At 40.0% G+C, this 18,083-nt stretch overlaps 2 protein-coding genes across 2 annotated transcripts; one reads left to right on the forward strand and one right to left on the reverse strand.

The window, feature by feature from the left end:
• The first annotated feature begins 366 nt into the window (after window positions 1-366).
• Window positions 367-6,355, forward strand: moto (minamoto). Its single transcript, XM_084371662.1, has 8 exons — window positions 367-508; window positions 798-906; window positions 1,454-1,620; window positions 1,742-1,846; window positions 2,047-3,568; window positions 4,125-4,259; window positions 4,791-4,968; window positions 5,046-6,355. Exons 2-8 carry the CDS (start codon window positions 844-846, stop codon window positions 5,234-5,236), a joined length of 2,361 nt encoding a protein of 786 aa, XP_084227788.1. The 5' UTR covers window positions 367-508; window positions 798-843; the 3' UTR covers window positions 5,237-6,355.
• A 405-nt stretch (window positions 6,356-6,760) lies between these two features.
• ccdc43 (coiled-coil domain containing 43) lies at window positions 6,761-9,533 on the reverse strand. Its single transcript, XM_084371663.1, has 5 exons — window positions 9,338-9,533; window positions 8,467-8,557; window positions 7,655-7,790; window positions 7,417-7,466; window positions 6,761-7,230 (listed from the first exon to the last, which is right to left on the reverse strand). Exons 1-5 carry the CDS (start codon window positions 9,509-9,511, stop codon window positions 7,043-7,045), a joined length of 639 nt encoding a protein of 212 aa, XP_084227789.1. The 5' UTR covers window positions 9,512-9,533; the 3' UTR covers window positions 6,761-7,042.
• Window positions 9,534-18,083: the final 8,550 nt, after the last annotated feature.

The following is an 18,083-nucleotide window of genomic DNA, read 5'->3' on the forward strand; positions in this document are numbered from 1 at the left end:
ATTGGTAAAATGTGCTTTTTAGAAAGAAAAAAACATAACTGAGCTGAATAAAACTATACAACATACTCAAATTAATGCCGATAATGAAATTATTACAATGCAATGGAGACTCAATAAAGAAAAAAAGAGATAATGGGCAAGAAAGAAAGTAAATAATAATAATAATAATAATAATAATAATAATAATAATAATAATAATAATAATAATCACTATTATTGATTATAATTATAAATATTTGCATACACGCCAGGTGGCACCTGTGTCGTCATGCTACTACACCGTGGCCTGTGTGGAGGGGGTGTGGCAGCAGATGTTGCTATGCCCTTGAATCTGCTGCTTTAATGCTATTGGACCAAAAATAACACTTCCTCAGGGCTCAGCCAATGTGCACACAGGTCGCGAGGGCAATATTGAACTACAGTGCGCTCCGGCCGAAGGGGCACGAGAGCGGTTGGGGTTACCGACAGCGAAGAAAACTGTTGGACTCCCGTCACGTAACCGACTGAGGTATGTGTTTTTTTTACTCAGATAACTCGGTTTGTTAAGGCAAAATTAGCCAAGTTTGACCGGCAAGGAAGATTTTTTTAACATGGGCGAAAGTTTAGTCCAAATTAACTGAGGCCGCATGTCAGTTTGCTAGCTAACCTTACCTGCTAAAATAGCTAGCTGGTTTGCTAACACGGAATGAACAGTTAGCTTCGCTCGGTTGACTCTTAAGAGATCCCAAACCGCTGTCATGTAAGTGTATATCAGATGCTAACATTGATTTAACATTGAGTGCCTTGCGTTTTGCCAGACTCGTGATGGAGTAAAGAATAAGGCCAAGTTCAACAGAGTTCAAAATGGCATTTGACGGGCATCAGAGCACACTGGCAAATTCAGGCTTTCCCACATATCAGCGTCAGGTAAGCTAATTTTACATGACATGGCATATTACCAGCACCTGTAGACCGTTGTTAAAGGTTATTATACGGCAATAAATGGTGGAAAACTATTGAAACATGTATCGTAATTGCTCATGTCACCCATAACCCATTAAGTTATAACCCAGGACAGAACAAGCCCTTCCTGTTCCTTTTTTGTTTGATATAACTTGTTGAATTTCTTTTATTATTATCGCTGAAGCTGAGAAAATCATTCATTGTTTTCTTTCATTAATCGTATGACCTGAGAACATTTTCACGATCAAATAAAATGAAACATAAACCAACGACATGAAACATAAAACTGTAGCAAATCATAAAAAGTAATTCGTTTTTTTTATTATCAACATACTTGCTGATTCATTATTATCAATTAATGAACTGATAATTTCAGTTTTTAATTAGCTCATTTTTGTTTTTACACTCCTTTTTAGCAGTATGGTTAAGTGTCGTAATCAATCTGAATAAAGTCACCTTTTTTCTTTGGTTGGTTGATTGAATAATTAACACTGGCTTCTCTGTCTTTCAGGCCAATGTAAATGTAGCTGGTGGGAACAGTTGTCGTACGTTGCCCTTTTCCACCCCAAATGTGTCACTGCAGGAACAGGACACATCATCCTACATGCCCTGGTCTCACAATGCTCATGATGATCCCAATGGCCTTATGAACTGTGCCCAGAGCAGCAGTAAAAGCAGGTATTCAGTTTTAGCTATGTTAAGGATAAGTGTGTGGTTATTCATCGTTAGTCATAGTGTTATTTAAATGTTTTTGAAGAGAAAGGTGCAACTTAAGGGACGTATTTTCTTTTCCTTGAAGGAAACCCACTGATAAAGCTGATTGTGATGGGGAGACTGATCTGCAGGGCCTAGTGTCTAATATCTTGGATGAAGCAGATTCACAGGACAGCTACTACAGTGAAGGGTATGTCAAGTTTTTGTATTTTCATACTGCTGGGTTGGTTATATATTGCAGGATGCTTTGTATGAGTTCAGGCTGTTAAACCACAAAGTTGAACAATGAAATGTATAGAATTTTTAATATTTATCTTCATTAAAAAGATCTTTTAGATTTGTAGTTGCATATTCCCTAACATTAAATGAAGTCCTTATTTTTTCTTTCAGGGGCCTGCCTTTATGTAATCCTGTCTGGTCTCCAAAGACATTGAGAGAAGAACTGCTGCAGTATTTTCCATCAGAGGATAAAAAGCAACGTAACCCTACCTTTTCTCCGAACTATGTATCCCGTGAAGCTGTTAGTAAAGCACAGGGACAGTCAGTGGACGAAGATGTTGGCCCTAATGGCCCTGCTACCAGTCAACAATGGCTTTTTAATTTGACTAATGGAGACAGAGACAACTATCACCTCCGTCCACAGAAACTGCCACCAGGTCTACCAATACCTAAGATAGGAAACACCTACTTGCCGCATATACAGCAAAGCAAATATGACCACATGTCAGCTGATAAAGGCAGAGGGAATAGTCAGCATTTGAATAATTTCCCTGACATCAGTGATGTCTTCAGATGTCAAAGCGAAGTGAACAGCCCAGTCTGTCATCCTTATTGTGAAGACGACTACGTCCAGAGCAACGCGAAGCCGATCAGGAATGAGCAGTGTGTGCCTCGAGACACTACCCAACTGGTCAGCAGTTTTCAGTCGTTCATGGCTGGTGAGCATGATAGCTTATGTCGTGGAGACTTGCCAAACTTGCAAAGGCACACAGTGGGAATGCACCATGAAGACAGCATGGTTCAACAATGGAAAATCACCAGTCCTGCAGTGTCAACACAAAGTGCTCCTGCAATGCAGACTCCCAAACAGCTGATGGAAGAACTCGGGACAGTGCAAATGGGCAGAAATGGAGGAGTGAGCAACCAAACATGTAAGCATGATGCTTTTCAAGATCTACCTGGTTTCAGCTCTCAAAACCCAGAGTACTTCCAGCAACACAAGCCATCCCCTGGACTTTTCAACCTCCCAAACCAGTACCAAAATAAGACGACCATGCACAGACAGAGCACTTCTCTCCCCATTAACATGAGCATAAACCAGTATTCAAAGCATCACATCCAGCAGGACCAGATACAGAACAAGATTAGGCCACATATGCAGAAGGAAAAGCTGGGGATGCAAATGTCTGGCTTTCCAGGAGAAGGCTTTTCTGCAAGACCCCTAACCAACTCCAACATGAGAGGGGGTGATAAGAGACAGGCCCTCTCACAAAGTCCATACTTTGACCACTTGGGCAGCATGCAATGTCAGAGATTTTATGGAGAAAACAGTGTGGTCTGTGCAGGGAATACACAGCAGCTCGTGCCTCTCATGTATCCTGTGAATGACCCCAGATCGCACTCCAGCATGCCCATCAACTCCTCTACCTTCAGCTCGAGATCAACATTACCTCATGGAAGTGGTGTTCCTGGCATGGATATGGGTGATATGATGTCAGTCAGTGAGTCTGCAGCTTTCAACTCATTTGTCAGTGACATGATGACCCACAGAGGAGAGAACACTTATCATGGGATGGCCTCTGCCATGACAACTTCAATGGCGATGAATGACGGAACACCTGTGATGCAGCTTTACTTCTACCTGGACGAGTGCCATGAGCAGTGGAAGTGTTTGGAGAAGGAGAGAAAGAGGGTATGCTTCCAAATCTGATTATGCGTCCAGTTAGAGGATGTCTAGTTGATGGAATAGTATTGGCTGTCTAGATTTTGCTTTATTGAATTATTCTAGGTCTATTCTAGGTCTGCTACTTTAATTTATTGGTATTTACTCAGTATTTTGGTGCCACTTTTTTAGTGGTTTGAATAATGATTATGAAATGTCTTTTTCGAACACACAGACACACTTACATATATAGAAAAAATTAATATCAATACTATGTAACTGATTGCCAGTGTCTTTAAGGCCTTAACCAGTAAGTAAATGTGAATTTAGTAAAGATAAAGTCTGCTCCCTTTGCCTGGAAGTGATGCAAATGTTTTATCACCACATTTATGTTCAAATGAGCACTGCAAATTATAATTATTTACATGATTCTAATTATTATATAATTTTTGACTATGGGGTTGTCTATTAACCTGAATTTGACAAAACCAACAAGAACAACAATGTTTTGTTTTTTTACTGTTGTGCAAGTGTTACTGTTGTGCAAGTGTTCAATTATCATGTTCTCACTTGTTCTCTATTATAGACAGAGGTCGTCCTTAACAAGTCATTTTCTGGTAGAAGAACTGCAGCTGTGACCAACCATTACCTACCCAGAACTCCACCGAACCCAACAGGAGTCGACCACCTCATTGTTAATCAGATGAAAGAACAAGGAAAGGTGAGACCCCTGACTTAATTGCTTCCATACTGCCATCTACAGATGAATTTGGTCATAGCAGCCTAGTTATTCTGTGAAAGTGATATTTGCGGCTTTCTTTTGCACACCTATTAGTCCTATCCAGAGACAACTACTTATTTTCAATGCAGTGTCCTGGAGGTTTGTTTAATTTTTCTTAGTTTGGACCATGAATATCCTTAGATACAAAGTATAGCATTGACCTGGGTCTTCCAGAATTTTTCCAAAAATACCACCAATTGACCTGCAAACCAACATGCCCAAGCTTTGTGTTGTCTTTGGTTGTAAATTTTAGTTCGCTTAAAAGTTCAACTCATTTTTTAATAACGATTTGACATTATTTTAACATGTTATATGGAGAAACGCCCTTGATGCGGCACATTAAGTGAATTTTTTAAAAAAAAACACACATGGGTAGAAAAAGTAAATATTTCTACTACAATATTGTAGTAACACATAAAATATACAGATTGAGAGAGCAATATAAGGGTGGACTATGTTTGTGCATTGCAGGTGGCAAGCCTTCTGGATAGAATGGCCTATCTGCAAAACATGCCCCTCCATATCAACATCCAAACTGCACTGAACAGGCATCATATGGCTATAAGCATCACCCAGGCCAGACGTAAGGAGGAGATTGCCAACATCTCCAAACACCAACGGCAAAGAGTTAACTTCACAGAGGACAGAGGTAAATTATTTCGCAGTGGTCGGCATATGTGCCTCTTTCCTAAATGCTGCCTGTCCTAACTTGCTTCTGTTTCATAGACTCCCTGTTGTTGGTCATTGCACTGAAGGACCTCGCTGCTACCACAAGGAAGCTCCGCACAGCCCTATGGTGTGGTCTCCAGATGACACTACTGAAACCTGTCAAGAGGCAGGACCACCATGTTAACAGGAAGTCCACTGGCACAGAGAGGAGCCCCGCTCCATTTGAGGGATACTGTTTTAAGTTATGATTTAATAGGTACCAAGCATGAGTTTAAAGTCTTGATTAAATTAAAAACATTCCACTCCAGTTCATGCCCTGATTATAAATTCCCCATAGGCACCAGGGTGACATAGAAAGCAAATGTTACCTGCAAGTCTACAGTGACATTTTACCTGCAACATAGTGATCACTCCAGAGTATGAGATGAGCAACTTGAAGCTTGATGATGGCTGCATTTTTTAAATGTAATGTATCCTGCTGCATCTTTATCTTCATTTCATTTAATTAGTGTCAGTTCCAAATTAACGTGAATCTTGCTCCATCACCGTTGTATTTAAAGACACTATTTATGAGGAAGATTTCAGTGAATTTTTCATTGTTTTACTTATTTATTGGAACGTCGTGGAACCTTAGTTCTAGGTACTCTCAACCAACAATTGAATCATAAGGGCAGTCGTTTAAAATAAACATGCTAAATATTAAAATATTTAATAAAATGTTCCAATTAATTTCTGTAGCTTCAGTTTTTTGTTTGTAAAAGTTGTATCCAAATGTAATTTGGTTAAGTTTGAACTCTGCCAAAGAAACTCAAGCTTCTGAAAAAAGTTCAGTGTTTGAGATTTAAATGTATTAATCACATTTTCCATTAGAAACAATGATTAGCACATATCATTATCATCAGTGAAATGTAACATTGCTTAATTAAAAAGTAATTCTGATTGCAGCTTAGTCGATTTTGTGTATCAGTAGTTTAATATGCACATGCTAAATTATAAAATATTCCCTGAAATGTTCCAATTAATTTCTGAATCTTTTAATTTCTTCTTCTGTTGTTACAAACTTGTAATCAGAAAACTGTTAATCTGCAAATGTTTGTTGTTTTAATTAAATTATATGTATTAATCCCACTTTCCACATTATTTTCAGACAGTGTTATACTATTATCATCAGTGAGACAGTTTGTCATTCAGGAACTAAAGTTGCGATCCATTTTTGTAATGGACGGTCAAGCAACAGTTCTCTAGAAGCATCAGTCTGTAGTACTCTGAATAGTTGTTCCATTTCCTGTCATTTAAATGTTCATGTTGTGTTTTTTTCTTGTTACTTGTTCTGTTAACAAGATTTTAAAATAAAGCAATCAAAATGGCTGAAAATGTTTGTTTTTTTAATGAATTTAAAAAGATGATGAACCTCATTATGACCATTCAAATTATGGTACATGATATATGTGAGGTATAACTTGGCAACCACTCCTTTGATTTTATACTCAGACAAAATGCATGGACAGTAAAATTAAAACAAGTATGAAATGAACACTTGCTTGCCTTTACTTAGAGGTTGTGCAGAAAATAAAAGGCATTTGCAAGATATTGGCACAGAGAAAAATACAAGAAACTCAATGGACAGTTTCTTTACCGTGATCAATCCAATTGTGTTTCAGGTGTATAATAATGATCATTCAGGGGTAAATGTCAAAGCTGAAACGGCGACAAAATGGCAGACCAACTGTCAATACTTCATGATCAACAACATAAAACTGACTCAATCACAATCACCATTATATAAAGATTTGCAATTTTATTCCTAGACAAAATCTTTCTGATCATATCAGCATACAAGAAAAAAAATTGATTTTGGACGTGAGCAACATCCAGTGCGATGTTCGTTACATACATGAAGAGTTGCAGAAAGTAATTAACAAGGAGAGTCTGATGACGACATGTTAACATACTGAAGGTGCCAATGAGGTTTAGCTAAAAAGAGGCAATGGATGTTGTTCATTTTTGTCTTGTAGCAAAATCCTATCACATATAAAGTGTCCTGTCTCTTGGTTTTATCTTTTGCGTTCACCTTTTTGTGTACGCTTCTTCTCCTTCTCTTTTCTGTCTTGTTTGGCCAGTTTGTCCTTCTCCCGCTGCATCTTGTCCGTTTCCTTTTTCTTCTGAGCATCTTCACGAGCTTGGTCTCGCTTTTGCTTTTGTCTGTTTAGCACCTCTTCCACGTTGGTGTTCTTAAACAGGGCTGACACTCTCAGTAAAGGACAGCTGGATGAAAGCAAAAGTACTGTGCTAATTTATCATTCCTACATATTACCACTATGGAGGTGTAAATGATAGGAGCAGTCAGGGTTATGCAACTATTACATTAACACTGAATTCCATGTGATTTTAAACAGCGTCTGATCATAAAGAGCGTTAAAAAGGATACATTTCTCTTTTCCAGTAGGGATATGTGTTGGCTCCTCTTCTTCAGCTTCAGTGCTTTAGTTAAGGAAAGACCTGACATGTTGAGATATATGACTGAATGTGTCTGAAGGAAACAATCACTGGATGAGACAACTTAAAATATTTGCTTTCTCCTCATGAAAATATTAATGAACAGTCAGTCTGTATGGTCAAAGAAACATGGACTATTCTAGCACAACAATTTGCAAAATCAAGGATATTCCTCTTCGTCTGTTACGTTAGCGTATTGAGCGAGCAGGGCCTCTTTCCTTTTCTTCGACTCCTCGGATACCTCCTTGTGTTTCACCACAATTTGAGCTTGTTTTTCTATCATACTTGCGATGGCCTGGACCTCAGCTACAGAGAAGGTATGACAGAACACAGCCAAACAGTAAATAAAGCATCACATTTAGCACTTGCAATAAAAGTACCTGCTTTTCACTGTCAATATGAATGTAGATTAAGAGCAGGAGCCACGAGGGTACCGATCTGAGCTAGAGGCTCCAGAAAGCATACAGACCCTTATGGTTAAGTGCACAGTAAACAACCTGTTTCCAGAATTAACACTTCTTCAGTTCACACAAAACTTTCTGAAGTCTCAGGAACTGTTTTTGTTTATTTTTTACAGGAAATGTTAATCTCTCCAAGTGAGAAAAGCGTCTTGCACTCTGCTCCCAACTCAAAGCAAATGAGAGCGAATGCCTCTGTATGTTTAACTGGTATAGAGGACTGACTCGGTAGCAAGCTGTCTTTGCTGTTTACTCAAGAATTAAACGAGTTAACAAGACTGCGTGCTTGATTTTGGACTGCTGCCTTTCAAAATGCTTAAATTAATTCTTTATATCTTTTGTGCAAGTTTCGACTGCAAGGTGTTTAATTTAGCTCTTTTCATAGATTAAAGGTTGAAATATACCTTTCTGATTAATATTTCCAAGAGCAGCTGAATTTGGATTTTTTACTGGCGGTCTCTTGAGAAAATAATATACATTTCAACGAGATTATGAATGTGGATAAATCAAAGTTGCATAAATACCATCGTCATCTTTTTTGGCTGCTAATCGGCTGCGATAATCTGTCCATTGCTTGATGATCTGTTTGCAGACATCTTCCATGGTGTCCTCGTCCTGCACACAAAGCACAAGTACTAATTAATAACAGCTCATATACCCAACAACCAGGTAAACAATGCTCTTGCATCAACATGGCCTGTTATTATTAAATGAGGCATAGTGAGGTGCTGTACAGATGACAATAGCACCCACTGGATTCATTCACAGCCAGTACATGATGCATAAAGTGATCCAATATGTTTTGTCTACCAGCTGATAGAGGCAGTCAGCATGACTGCCAAAGTGTACAAGGATATAAAAACAGCACATAAACAGTTGATGTATTATGTGAGTTCTGTGAGCAGTAACTGTTATTCCCTGTTAAGCTAATAACAGCTGGTGTACTGACAGTCTGCCAGAGCTCCTCATGGCATCTTGTTCTAAATATACAAATGGTTTCCCAACTGGCAACATGTATATGTGCCACACAGCACCTTGGATTTGCTTTTTCTTTCTTAGTGGAATTTGTGAAAACACAAGAACTTGATTTATGATTGGGCATTGAGTCATATGTTGCCTAATGTCTGCCAGCGCTAATCAAGACCTCAGTAAACTACAAGTTACAGATTTTTAACTGGGACTTGGTGTGGCATGAGAAAACAGCCAATATCACTGCCTGCGTCTGGACTGTAGTTTAAGAAACACTGCTGCGTTTAACGTCGATAAAACCTTCCTTAAATGACAGCTGACATCAGCACTGTCACTTGGTACCACCCGTGCCGACAAGACAGACAGCAACACATGAGAAAGCACAGCCTCGGTGGCTGAGCGGGACATGCCGCTTTAGATATTCACCAGAAATGCGGATAAAATTCCTTGAAGCGCATCTTCTTTCTCCTCGTCACTCTCCTCTTCTTGTAGGACCCCTAAAATGTACGCCCCATACACCTCACGGTCCACTTCTAGCGAGTCTAGACGATCATTTAGCCAGCTTTCAAACTCCCCGGCGTCTGTCACGGGCGCAGCCATCTTGGCCCTTTGGGGTCTTTCGGAAGCGCACGGCTGTCCTTTTTCATTGCCTGTCCAAAAAGATGGGGAAAAACGAACTCAGCACTTCGTTCAGTTTAAACCTGCTATCGACGAGTTTCAGGTAACTGAATCATGTTGGCAGTCATATAATAATAAGTTAATATATAAAGTTGACTCCATTAACACACTTTTTGTGGTTGTCAAGTGCCGAAAAGGTCGAAGTAAACTCTGTTAGTCATGTTTGGGCTGTCTATTTAACAAAACAAAAAAACAAAACTGTTTTAATCGTTGCCATCTCTGAATCATTTATTTCTAATAATTGCATCAGTTTACTTATTAATGCAACACACCTTTTATTTCTTATAACTTCAAGCTCTTTACTCACTCAAAACACTGGAACAAAAAATATGCATCTCTCATTAAGAGTACAGTCACTATGAGTTGATTTTCTTCTTCGAGATATTGTCCCAGAAAAGTCGCCTGAATGATATTATTGTCATTTTAAGACCATTTTATGCCATTACAGTAAGATAATGATATGATAATATTATGGCATATTGATGCAAGTAGGCTACACTCTTTCAAGAAGCAATGTAAGAATTCAGACATTTGATTGTAATAAGAAAAGGCATATTAAAATATCCTAAATACATAAAACATGAAAAGAAAAGCACAAAATAAAATGGACTCTCAGGCTCTGTTAACACAAAAGTGCAGATCAATACACACAGAATATTGGGGGCAGTAAAAATGATCAAGGTCACATTGAGATAAGAAATGTGCAATAAGATTTGTATGATAAGTTGGTGATGTAATTATTGACAGGCGCTGCTAAAGAAGAAAATGCTAACACATTAATGTAAATGTGGAACTACTAAACAAAAAATCTTGTATGCACGATCCATCCATCCCTCCCTTCATCCATCCATCCTCTACATTTCTATACAGCTTGTATATTTTTCTCTCCATTTGTCTCCTCCCTGTCTTCTGTGATCACTGCTCCCTCATATCAAACCGCCACATCTACCCACATTGCCCCTGCAGGGTTAATCTGAGAACTAAAGTTCATTAGTTGCACATACAAGCTAATTACAGCTTGCAGTTCGGGAACACAGGTCTTGTCATTGCCATTTGAATAAAAGTGGCTGTGATAACTCCGTCATGCTGCTAGACTGGCTCGTTGAATTAATTTCTGCAGCCAAAATTTCAATCAGTGCTAAATGCTCAGCGTTGGCAGTCACATACAGTAAATGCCCTGGGAGACTGCCACAAATCCCGAAGTTCTTGATTGAAAATTAATGTTCGATTGTTCCACAGTTTACAGAAGTAGTCGTGCACTCCCTCGTAGGCATGCCAGTAGACTGGTATAATTGAAATGCTGATTTCAAAAATAACCAGCTATTCTGTTTGAATTCAGTGGGCAGCTGGCCGTCAAACAGACTTTGGCAGAGTATTGTCATTATCACAACGAAACAAAATACAGGGAAAAAAATGAATGAAAGAATTATTCGATGATTAATTTGTATGATCGTAAACCTTTGAGCTGGTTGTTGTAATGCATTATTGGTACTGAGGTTGAGTGAGACACAAGCATAAGTCACATTTTGTTTTAGATTTACCTCTAAATTTTGCATTACTGATGTTTTGCCTGAGCAAATGGAGGAACAGATGAAATACAGATGTGAATAGAATAAAGAAGTGTGACATTCTGCTTTTGGCCTCTGGGTGGAAGTAGAGGACACAGATTTGTTTGCTCCTGTCATGGCAGAGTCAGAGGATACAGCTGACTCTTGGATTTAGGTGCATGGCAGTAGTTTGGAGCTTATTTAGTACATGATTCATTGCAAATTGCTCCATGCATGTGTACTAGACTCCGTTTGTTAAAGTATAGTTGTAAGCAGAAAATGCCCTGCCAGCTGTTTGTTCGTCCTCTTTCATTTGACACTGGGACAGCAGACAACACCTCCCAGCTGTTTGAATATATTAAACAGTGTTTCCATGTCAATGGCTTGATCCTGCTTCCAGAAAGCACTTTGAGCAAGGGGGGGGTTATTAGGTACCCCCCACAAACACTTCCTATACCCCAAGCATACACCCACACATGCACACGTGCACACACGCACACCCCGTCCTACAGCTCCTACATAATGGCTTCACACATCTCTGGCCTTGCAGTAATGAAGTGTGAAGCTTCTGTGACGCCACAGGGAGGCTACCGTGTGGAACTGTACTCTCTATTTTAGTGCACCACCTTCAATTCCTTACAGCTCAGATACATTTGCTCCCGTATCTAGCTCACTTTGTACTTTCCACGGGCGAAATTTAAACTAACTTTCATCAAACACCCTTAAACTATTGTGAAAGCAGACTGAAAAGTTGGTGCATCATGCTCATTAGTTTCTGCTTTTGTGCTTTCACGCTAATAGTGTTCGGCAGATGTTTTAAATTGGACCAAACAGACGGTCTCTGTGTCCCAGCTGTATATTATACATTAATGAATTGAGTAATAGTGACAAAATGTACCCTTATTTTCCAACTAACCCGTGCTTTGCTTGATGTTTCAGGTGCCGATGGCCGTGTGTGTCTTGCAGTGGAAATGAAGCTGCTGTAGAGAAGGTGCTGACCGTGTGCGACAGCTCCGACAGCAGCACATGAAACCAAAAAGGAGCAATAAACTCTTGGACAAACATTTTTACTTGTTGCAAATTTTAAATTGGAGGTAAGTCTTGACAGGGATACGCAATAATATCGGCACACCATCTAGGACTGGACAACATATCCATATTATATTCTTATCATGATATGAGAATATTTGTCTTCTTAAATTTTGGATTTTGTTTTATCATGAAGTGGCATAAATGTTGTCTTGTTCTGGTTTTAAAGGCTTCTTAGTAGTAAAATGATGTAATTTGCTGAACTTCCCTGATTGTCGCAACATCGATATTGAAGTATTTGCTCAAAAATCATGTGAAATTTGATTTTGTTGCTCAGTCCTAGCATTTATGATGCGCTTTTGATGAGATTTCAAAATATTTACATATATATCGTGTATTGCGATATAGCCCAAAAATACTGTGATATTATTTTCAGGCCATATGCTACGAGAGAGACTAGATTTTAGGTGGTAAAAAATATGTGCATATATCGGCTAAAATGAGTTGGAAGATATTGAATATTGGCAAAAATCCAATATCGTGCAGCTCTGATTCCAAAGTTGCCGTTTCATTGATGTCCGTAGGCGCTTACTTGCCTCGTCTTATTGTAGGGAGTAGAGAATTGTAAGTTACATTGATTTCGTGTATACTAACTGCCAAAATACTTCCCTGTTAACTCAGTGGTGTGCAAGTTAGAGGGAATCTGCCATTACAACAGGCTGCTGTAGTCATATTTCTGGCTGAGGGGTCCAGGGTCGATGCATAATGCCATTGCGTCTCTTAGTACTGCATAGCTTTAGGACCCCTGTCCTATTTATATTGAGGGGCTGTGGATTGATGCGAAATGACGAGGGCCGCGAGGCTGCTGAGTGGGTGGGCATCCACATGCTCCGCTCCACAGGCAACCCTCTCCTTCTATACACTCGCACACACACACACAAATACACACTTGTCTTCATGTCCCAATGCCACCAGCCTTAGAAAAGCCCTACAGTCTCAATGTGCAATGTCCTCTCTCTGTCAACATATCCTCTATCCCAACGTTAATGTGACAGAATATAACCAGAGCTTAGAACAACCAGGCAGCGCAGAGCAATGAAAAACAGCATGTGTAACAGGCACATTTCCTCATCTTCTCTCGCAGTTTGCTTCCTCATCACATGGTAGCTGGACTTGTAGCGATGCTGAAAGTTCAAAATGCCGGGTAATTCTGTTGAATAATATTCTGTACAGATTGTAAAGCCCCTCAAGGCTTTATAAATATCTTGAATCTTTATGAATAATCTTGAATGAGCCAGTTAAATCAGCTTTAGTTGAGTTCGGCGTGTGGAAGTGCAGAGACCTTCATTCACAACTTCTCAGTTTTCTCTGTTACAGTTTGTGAGATAATTAGTGAAATTAAGTGAAATCAAATAATTGGCAGTTTTACAACAATGTGACATTTCATTAAATATAACTGATAGTACTATTGAAGTCATTATTTATTATTGTTATCATACGTTTTATAATTTCAGAGTATACAGTGGATGATGTGAGTTATCTGTTTGAAATGTTTATAAAAGGTAATTACAACAAAAACACAACATAATAATTCCAATAATATTTTTTTATCTGGCATTTGTTGTTTTTTTTCCCTTATCACCACTCGCTCTCTCTCTCTCACACACACATACATAAGTAGACACACTCTGACTTTTGCTCTCGCTCGCTTGTCTGTTTCCCCCCTTCACACCCACACACACACGTTTACAGATATGCAAACTGCAATCTGTCTGCGGCAGAAGTGACGAGAGAAGCGAGAGAGACAGTTTTCATGTCACCGTTACAGTAGACAGTAGTGTCAGCGGTGACGTTCGGCTACTGCTGTCCATCCATCAGTGACAGATTGTCATTATTAAACTTTGCTGATTGCTTATCGATTTTGCACAACATCATTAGGGATATCAAATCTTGGAAGCCAGATTGCCTCACCCCATTTACTGTGTATAGGGCTTACTGATTTCATGTTAGAAAAGGATACTAGCTCTCAGCTTCAAGCCACGTGATCTTTGTGGAAACATACGCGCTGATACGCGAAACAGGGCGCTGATTCTCAAACTGGGGGATAGAGCCAATGTAGAGGGGCTGTGGATGACCAGGGGCAAAATATGGAGTGAAACTAAGTTGAGTGACTATGATTTCTGAGTTTACCACTAAATTTCAACCACAATCAATTTAAAATCCCACTTAAGTGCAGAAGTATAATCAGATAGCCGTCCTTAAAGTACCAAAAGTAAAAGCACAAGGGCTGCAACTAACAATGATTTTCATTATTGATCCGCAGATTATTTTGTCGATTGATGGTTTCATCTATAAAATAAGATAAGCGTAAGTCGACAATATGGTTTGTTTTGGTAAAGAAAAGCAGAAAATCGTCATAATCGATTACTAACACGTTTTACATTTTGGCTTGAAAAATGTCTTCAACAGATAATCGACTAACAGAATGGTTGGCAATTAATTGTGTGGCGCTCGACTCGATTTGATTAACCGACTCACTGTTTCAGCTCGAGTTATCAGACTGTGAATACTGATGCGTCAGACCAGGTGCCCCAAGATCTAGACACTGCTTTCATACCAGACCAAAAAGGTGAATAACAACTGTTTTATCTTTAACAATTAATTGCATTTTATAATGTCTTTTAATGGAACATCCCAATCTGAAAAGTAACTAATCACGATAGTTTTGGTGGCTCTGGCTGATTTAGCCTTGTGCAAACTGAAGTGACTCAAGTCTGAGTCGACACTTCTGATGGATAAAGAGGAGCCCGGTCTGATGGAGATGTTTTGTGTGACTTGTTTAATGATTTGTACTTGTATTTCAACTACGTTTGCGCGCCGGTTCTTCAGTTTATTGGAGCCAAGCGACTGCGTGTCTCTTCGGAGGAGAAAAATTAAGTTGAGCCGAGAGCCAGGGGAATAATCTGGTTATGTTTAATGAGGGCTCTTATTAGTAGTTATGCGTTTATCAGGTTGAGTGTGCTGGTGGTGGACTTCCCACATCTTCCTCTCAGGAGACATGGTGCTTTCACTCTGCTCATCTAGCTTTTTAGTCTGAATTGTAGGCAATTAAAACCCCGCCATGTGAGTGTGGAGAAAAGGTAATGAATATGGAACACCAGCTCAGAGAAGTCTGCAGAGACCGCTCGTCGAGTTCTGAGGGTTCCTTTCTCCGAATCATTGGGAAGCACAAAGACCATTTGACAGAGGTTTTTTTTTTCTTCTTTCGCCTGTCCCTCGCTCAGTGTGCACGTGAGTCCCCAAATGTTGGCCCAGAGGTTTTAAAAATGCAAAGCTCATTCTTTCCAGGTTGTTGAACTTCGGTGACCTCTGGCAGTGAGGAGAAACTTTTTGTCGTGGCTTTGGCGCCCTGCCTGGCTGACCGAGCCAGGTCTCGCCGCTTCTGAGCAGAACAGAAGAGTGATGGGAAGGGGGCTGAGTGGATGTGTCTAGACAGCCAAGTGGAGGAGGGCAAATATTTAGCCATGCCACTTGGGGAGGGGATCCAGGCCTCCTCCCCCCACTAAGGCATGCCTCTTAGCCACAGAATCAGGCCATGTCTCCATCCTTCTCCCAATGCTGTTTCACACTCTGTATTCAGGGGCACGGATCTCATTTCTTGGATAATATTTCAAGCTGGCCACAGATGGGGAATTAAATTGAAGACCTGGCTTGGTATGGACCATAAAGGATGGATTTTGGGGGGCTTCTCAGAGGGATGATATGAAAAGGAAATGGATACTGTAGATTTAGCAGTACTTAGGCTACTTTTAAGGGGTCTCTGTAAGTGAATGCATGTAATGCTGACTGGGTTGTGTGCTTGCTAAAGGCAGAACAGCCCCCACAGTCATCACTTATTATCCACTGTGACACATCAGTCACCTCATTTTAAAATGAATTGTTATTTCGCCGTTGATAGCTGAATGCAATTTTTCCGCTCTTCCTTACAAACAGCTTCAGGGTGAAATCTGACGGTACTGTTGGTGTTTACATGCAAGCTTCGATATTCTCCTATATTACCCCAAATGCTCCGCCAATCCAGACAAATTCCCATGGATTTTCTCCCCGCCTATGCCCAATTTGAATAAGTCTGTAATCAGATGAATTGCTGTCAGACAGACAGCCTAACAAGGCTACTCAAATCAGGGTAAATATTGACTCAAGCGAACGAGCACATGACAGTTTATGTGACACTGTGTTGTCACGCTGACAACAATGCACATCCTCCCATCACTGTTCTGGCAGGGTGGTGTCACAGAGGGGAAAGTAAAAGTTGGAGAGAGAGAGAGGGAGAGCAGTCCGGCGAGGCTTATGCTCAGTCGTTCCTGCTGATTGTTGGTTGGCGCTGCAGACTGGCGCTGGTGTCGCGTCTGCTGATGGGCTGAGTCAACCCTGCTCCACTGGTAGCCGTCACTCACCCACACATCAGACAGCGAGGCGCAGTCTCACGCCACCTGTGTTCTCACAGTGTCTTCACGATGATCTGTCCGCTATTGTTCCTCTGCACGGTCCCTCCGCTCGCAGCCAGTCAGGAGAGCTTTCTTTCATTCTGATGGGAGAGAGATTAACACACACTCATGCATGTTGAAGAGGAAATCCATCTCGAGATTTTTTTTTTCACGAACCATCAGCAGCTATCAAGCAGCGCTGACACAAGTAGCCGATTAATCAATAATTTGATCAGCAGAAAATTTATCTGTGACAGTTCTGATATTAAATTAATCTCGAGTCATTTATCAAGTGAAAGCGCCTCACAGGTTCTAGTCAGCCTCGTAGATATGAGGATCTGCTTTGCTGGGACTCACTGTCATGTCATGTGTCAATTGGACTTTTTTGTGTTGGTAACTTGGGATGGGCATTTGTCATTACATTCATACTCTAATATAGAATAAATGATCAAGACAATAATCAGGCTCTGCAAGAATTTACAGCTTTGTGATTGCAAGAATGAATAAAAATACAAACAATCCTGGCATTATTTACAAGAACTTGCAATATTCTCTCACTATTTCTGCAAAGTATGGTCAAATCAGAACGAACCGTGGAAATATAACTGCTCACTCTAATTTTTTATGACAATTTTAAAATAATAAAGAGTTTTAAATTACTGTTACAAGCTTGGGTCAAATAAAATCTGCCCCCAGCCACAAAACTTCCTTACAAATATACCAATGCCAGAAGGAGCCCCACCAATTAAAATAAGAGCAGATTATTTGTTACATGCCTTAACCGACCCATCAGTAACCTAATATCTTGAAATTACGGTTTTATTTTTGGCATTCAGCCTGAGAAGTTATACCACCTGGTAAATGTCACTTATGGCAGAAAAAAGTCAACTGAGAATCCTCAACTAACACTTACTTATCAAAATAAAACTTTCAAACGTACTACGACTCTCCGTGAGCTCTTAAAAGAATTATGAATTCTTCACCACCACCACCAATTTCATCACATTGTTTTCAGAATTGCTGCTGAATCGGGGCTGTAATAATCACAACAACCCCCCTGGTGTGACTGCATAATGACATTTGTCTTCCTCTCTCTCTTCCTCTTCTTCTGCACAATACCGCACATTTGCTGAATTTCCAGTAAGTCACACAGGACTAATCTCATAAACACTGCGTACCTATTTGTGGATCCGAGCCTCCTGAGTTAATGAAGGCATTTGTGTCACTTTAATGTAAAGCCTTGTAGGGCTCACCCATCTGTCTACAGTTGTGCTGTTACAGTGTGTGTCATCAGAGCCTACAACAGCAAATTACAGCTTATTAGTACCAATACCAGCAGTGACAACATTTATCAGGGAAAACATCTCCCACTCTCCCTAATTGTCCCCCTCAGGGCCCACTGTTATGTGGACCGGTATTGACGGCCAGGCA

The sequence above is a fragment of the Pagrus pagrus genome, assembly GCF_965226575.1.
Source record: "Pagrus pagrus genome assembly, chromosome: 13".
NCBI lineage: Eukaryota > Metazoa > Chordata > Actinopteri > Spariformes > Sparidae > Pagrus > Pagrus pagrus.

Excerpts from the sequence above, each read along its gene's own strand:
- moto (XM_084371662.1), top strand. The coding sequence starts at position 844 with ATGGCATTTGACGGGCATCAGAGCACACTGGCAAATTCAGGCTTTCCC. Across the intron at positions 907-1,453 it reads TTCCCACATATCAGCGTCAG|GCCAATGTAAATGTAGCTGG; the intron begins GTAAGCTAATTT and ends TCTGTCTTTCAG. Across the intron at positions 1,621-1,741 it reads CAGAGCAGCAGTAAAAGCAG|GAAACCCACTGATAAAGCTG; the intron begins GTATTCAGTTTT and ends TTTTCCTTGAAG.
- ccdc43 (XM_084371663.1), bottom strand. The coding sequence starts at position 9,511 with ATGGCTGCGCCCGTGACAGACGCCGGGGAGTTTGAAAGCTGGCTAAAT. Across the intron at positions 7,791-8,466 it reads AGCCAAAAAAGATGACGATG|CTGAGGTCCAGGCCATCGCA; the intron begins GTATTTATGCAA and ends CCTTCTCTGTAG. Across the intron at positions 7,231-7,416 it reads CCCTACTGGAAAAGAGAAAT|CCCTGTTTAAGAACACCAAC; the intron begins GTATCCTTTTTA and ends TGAGAGTGTCAG.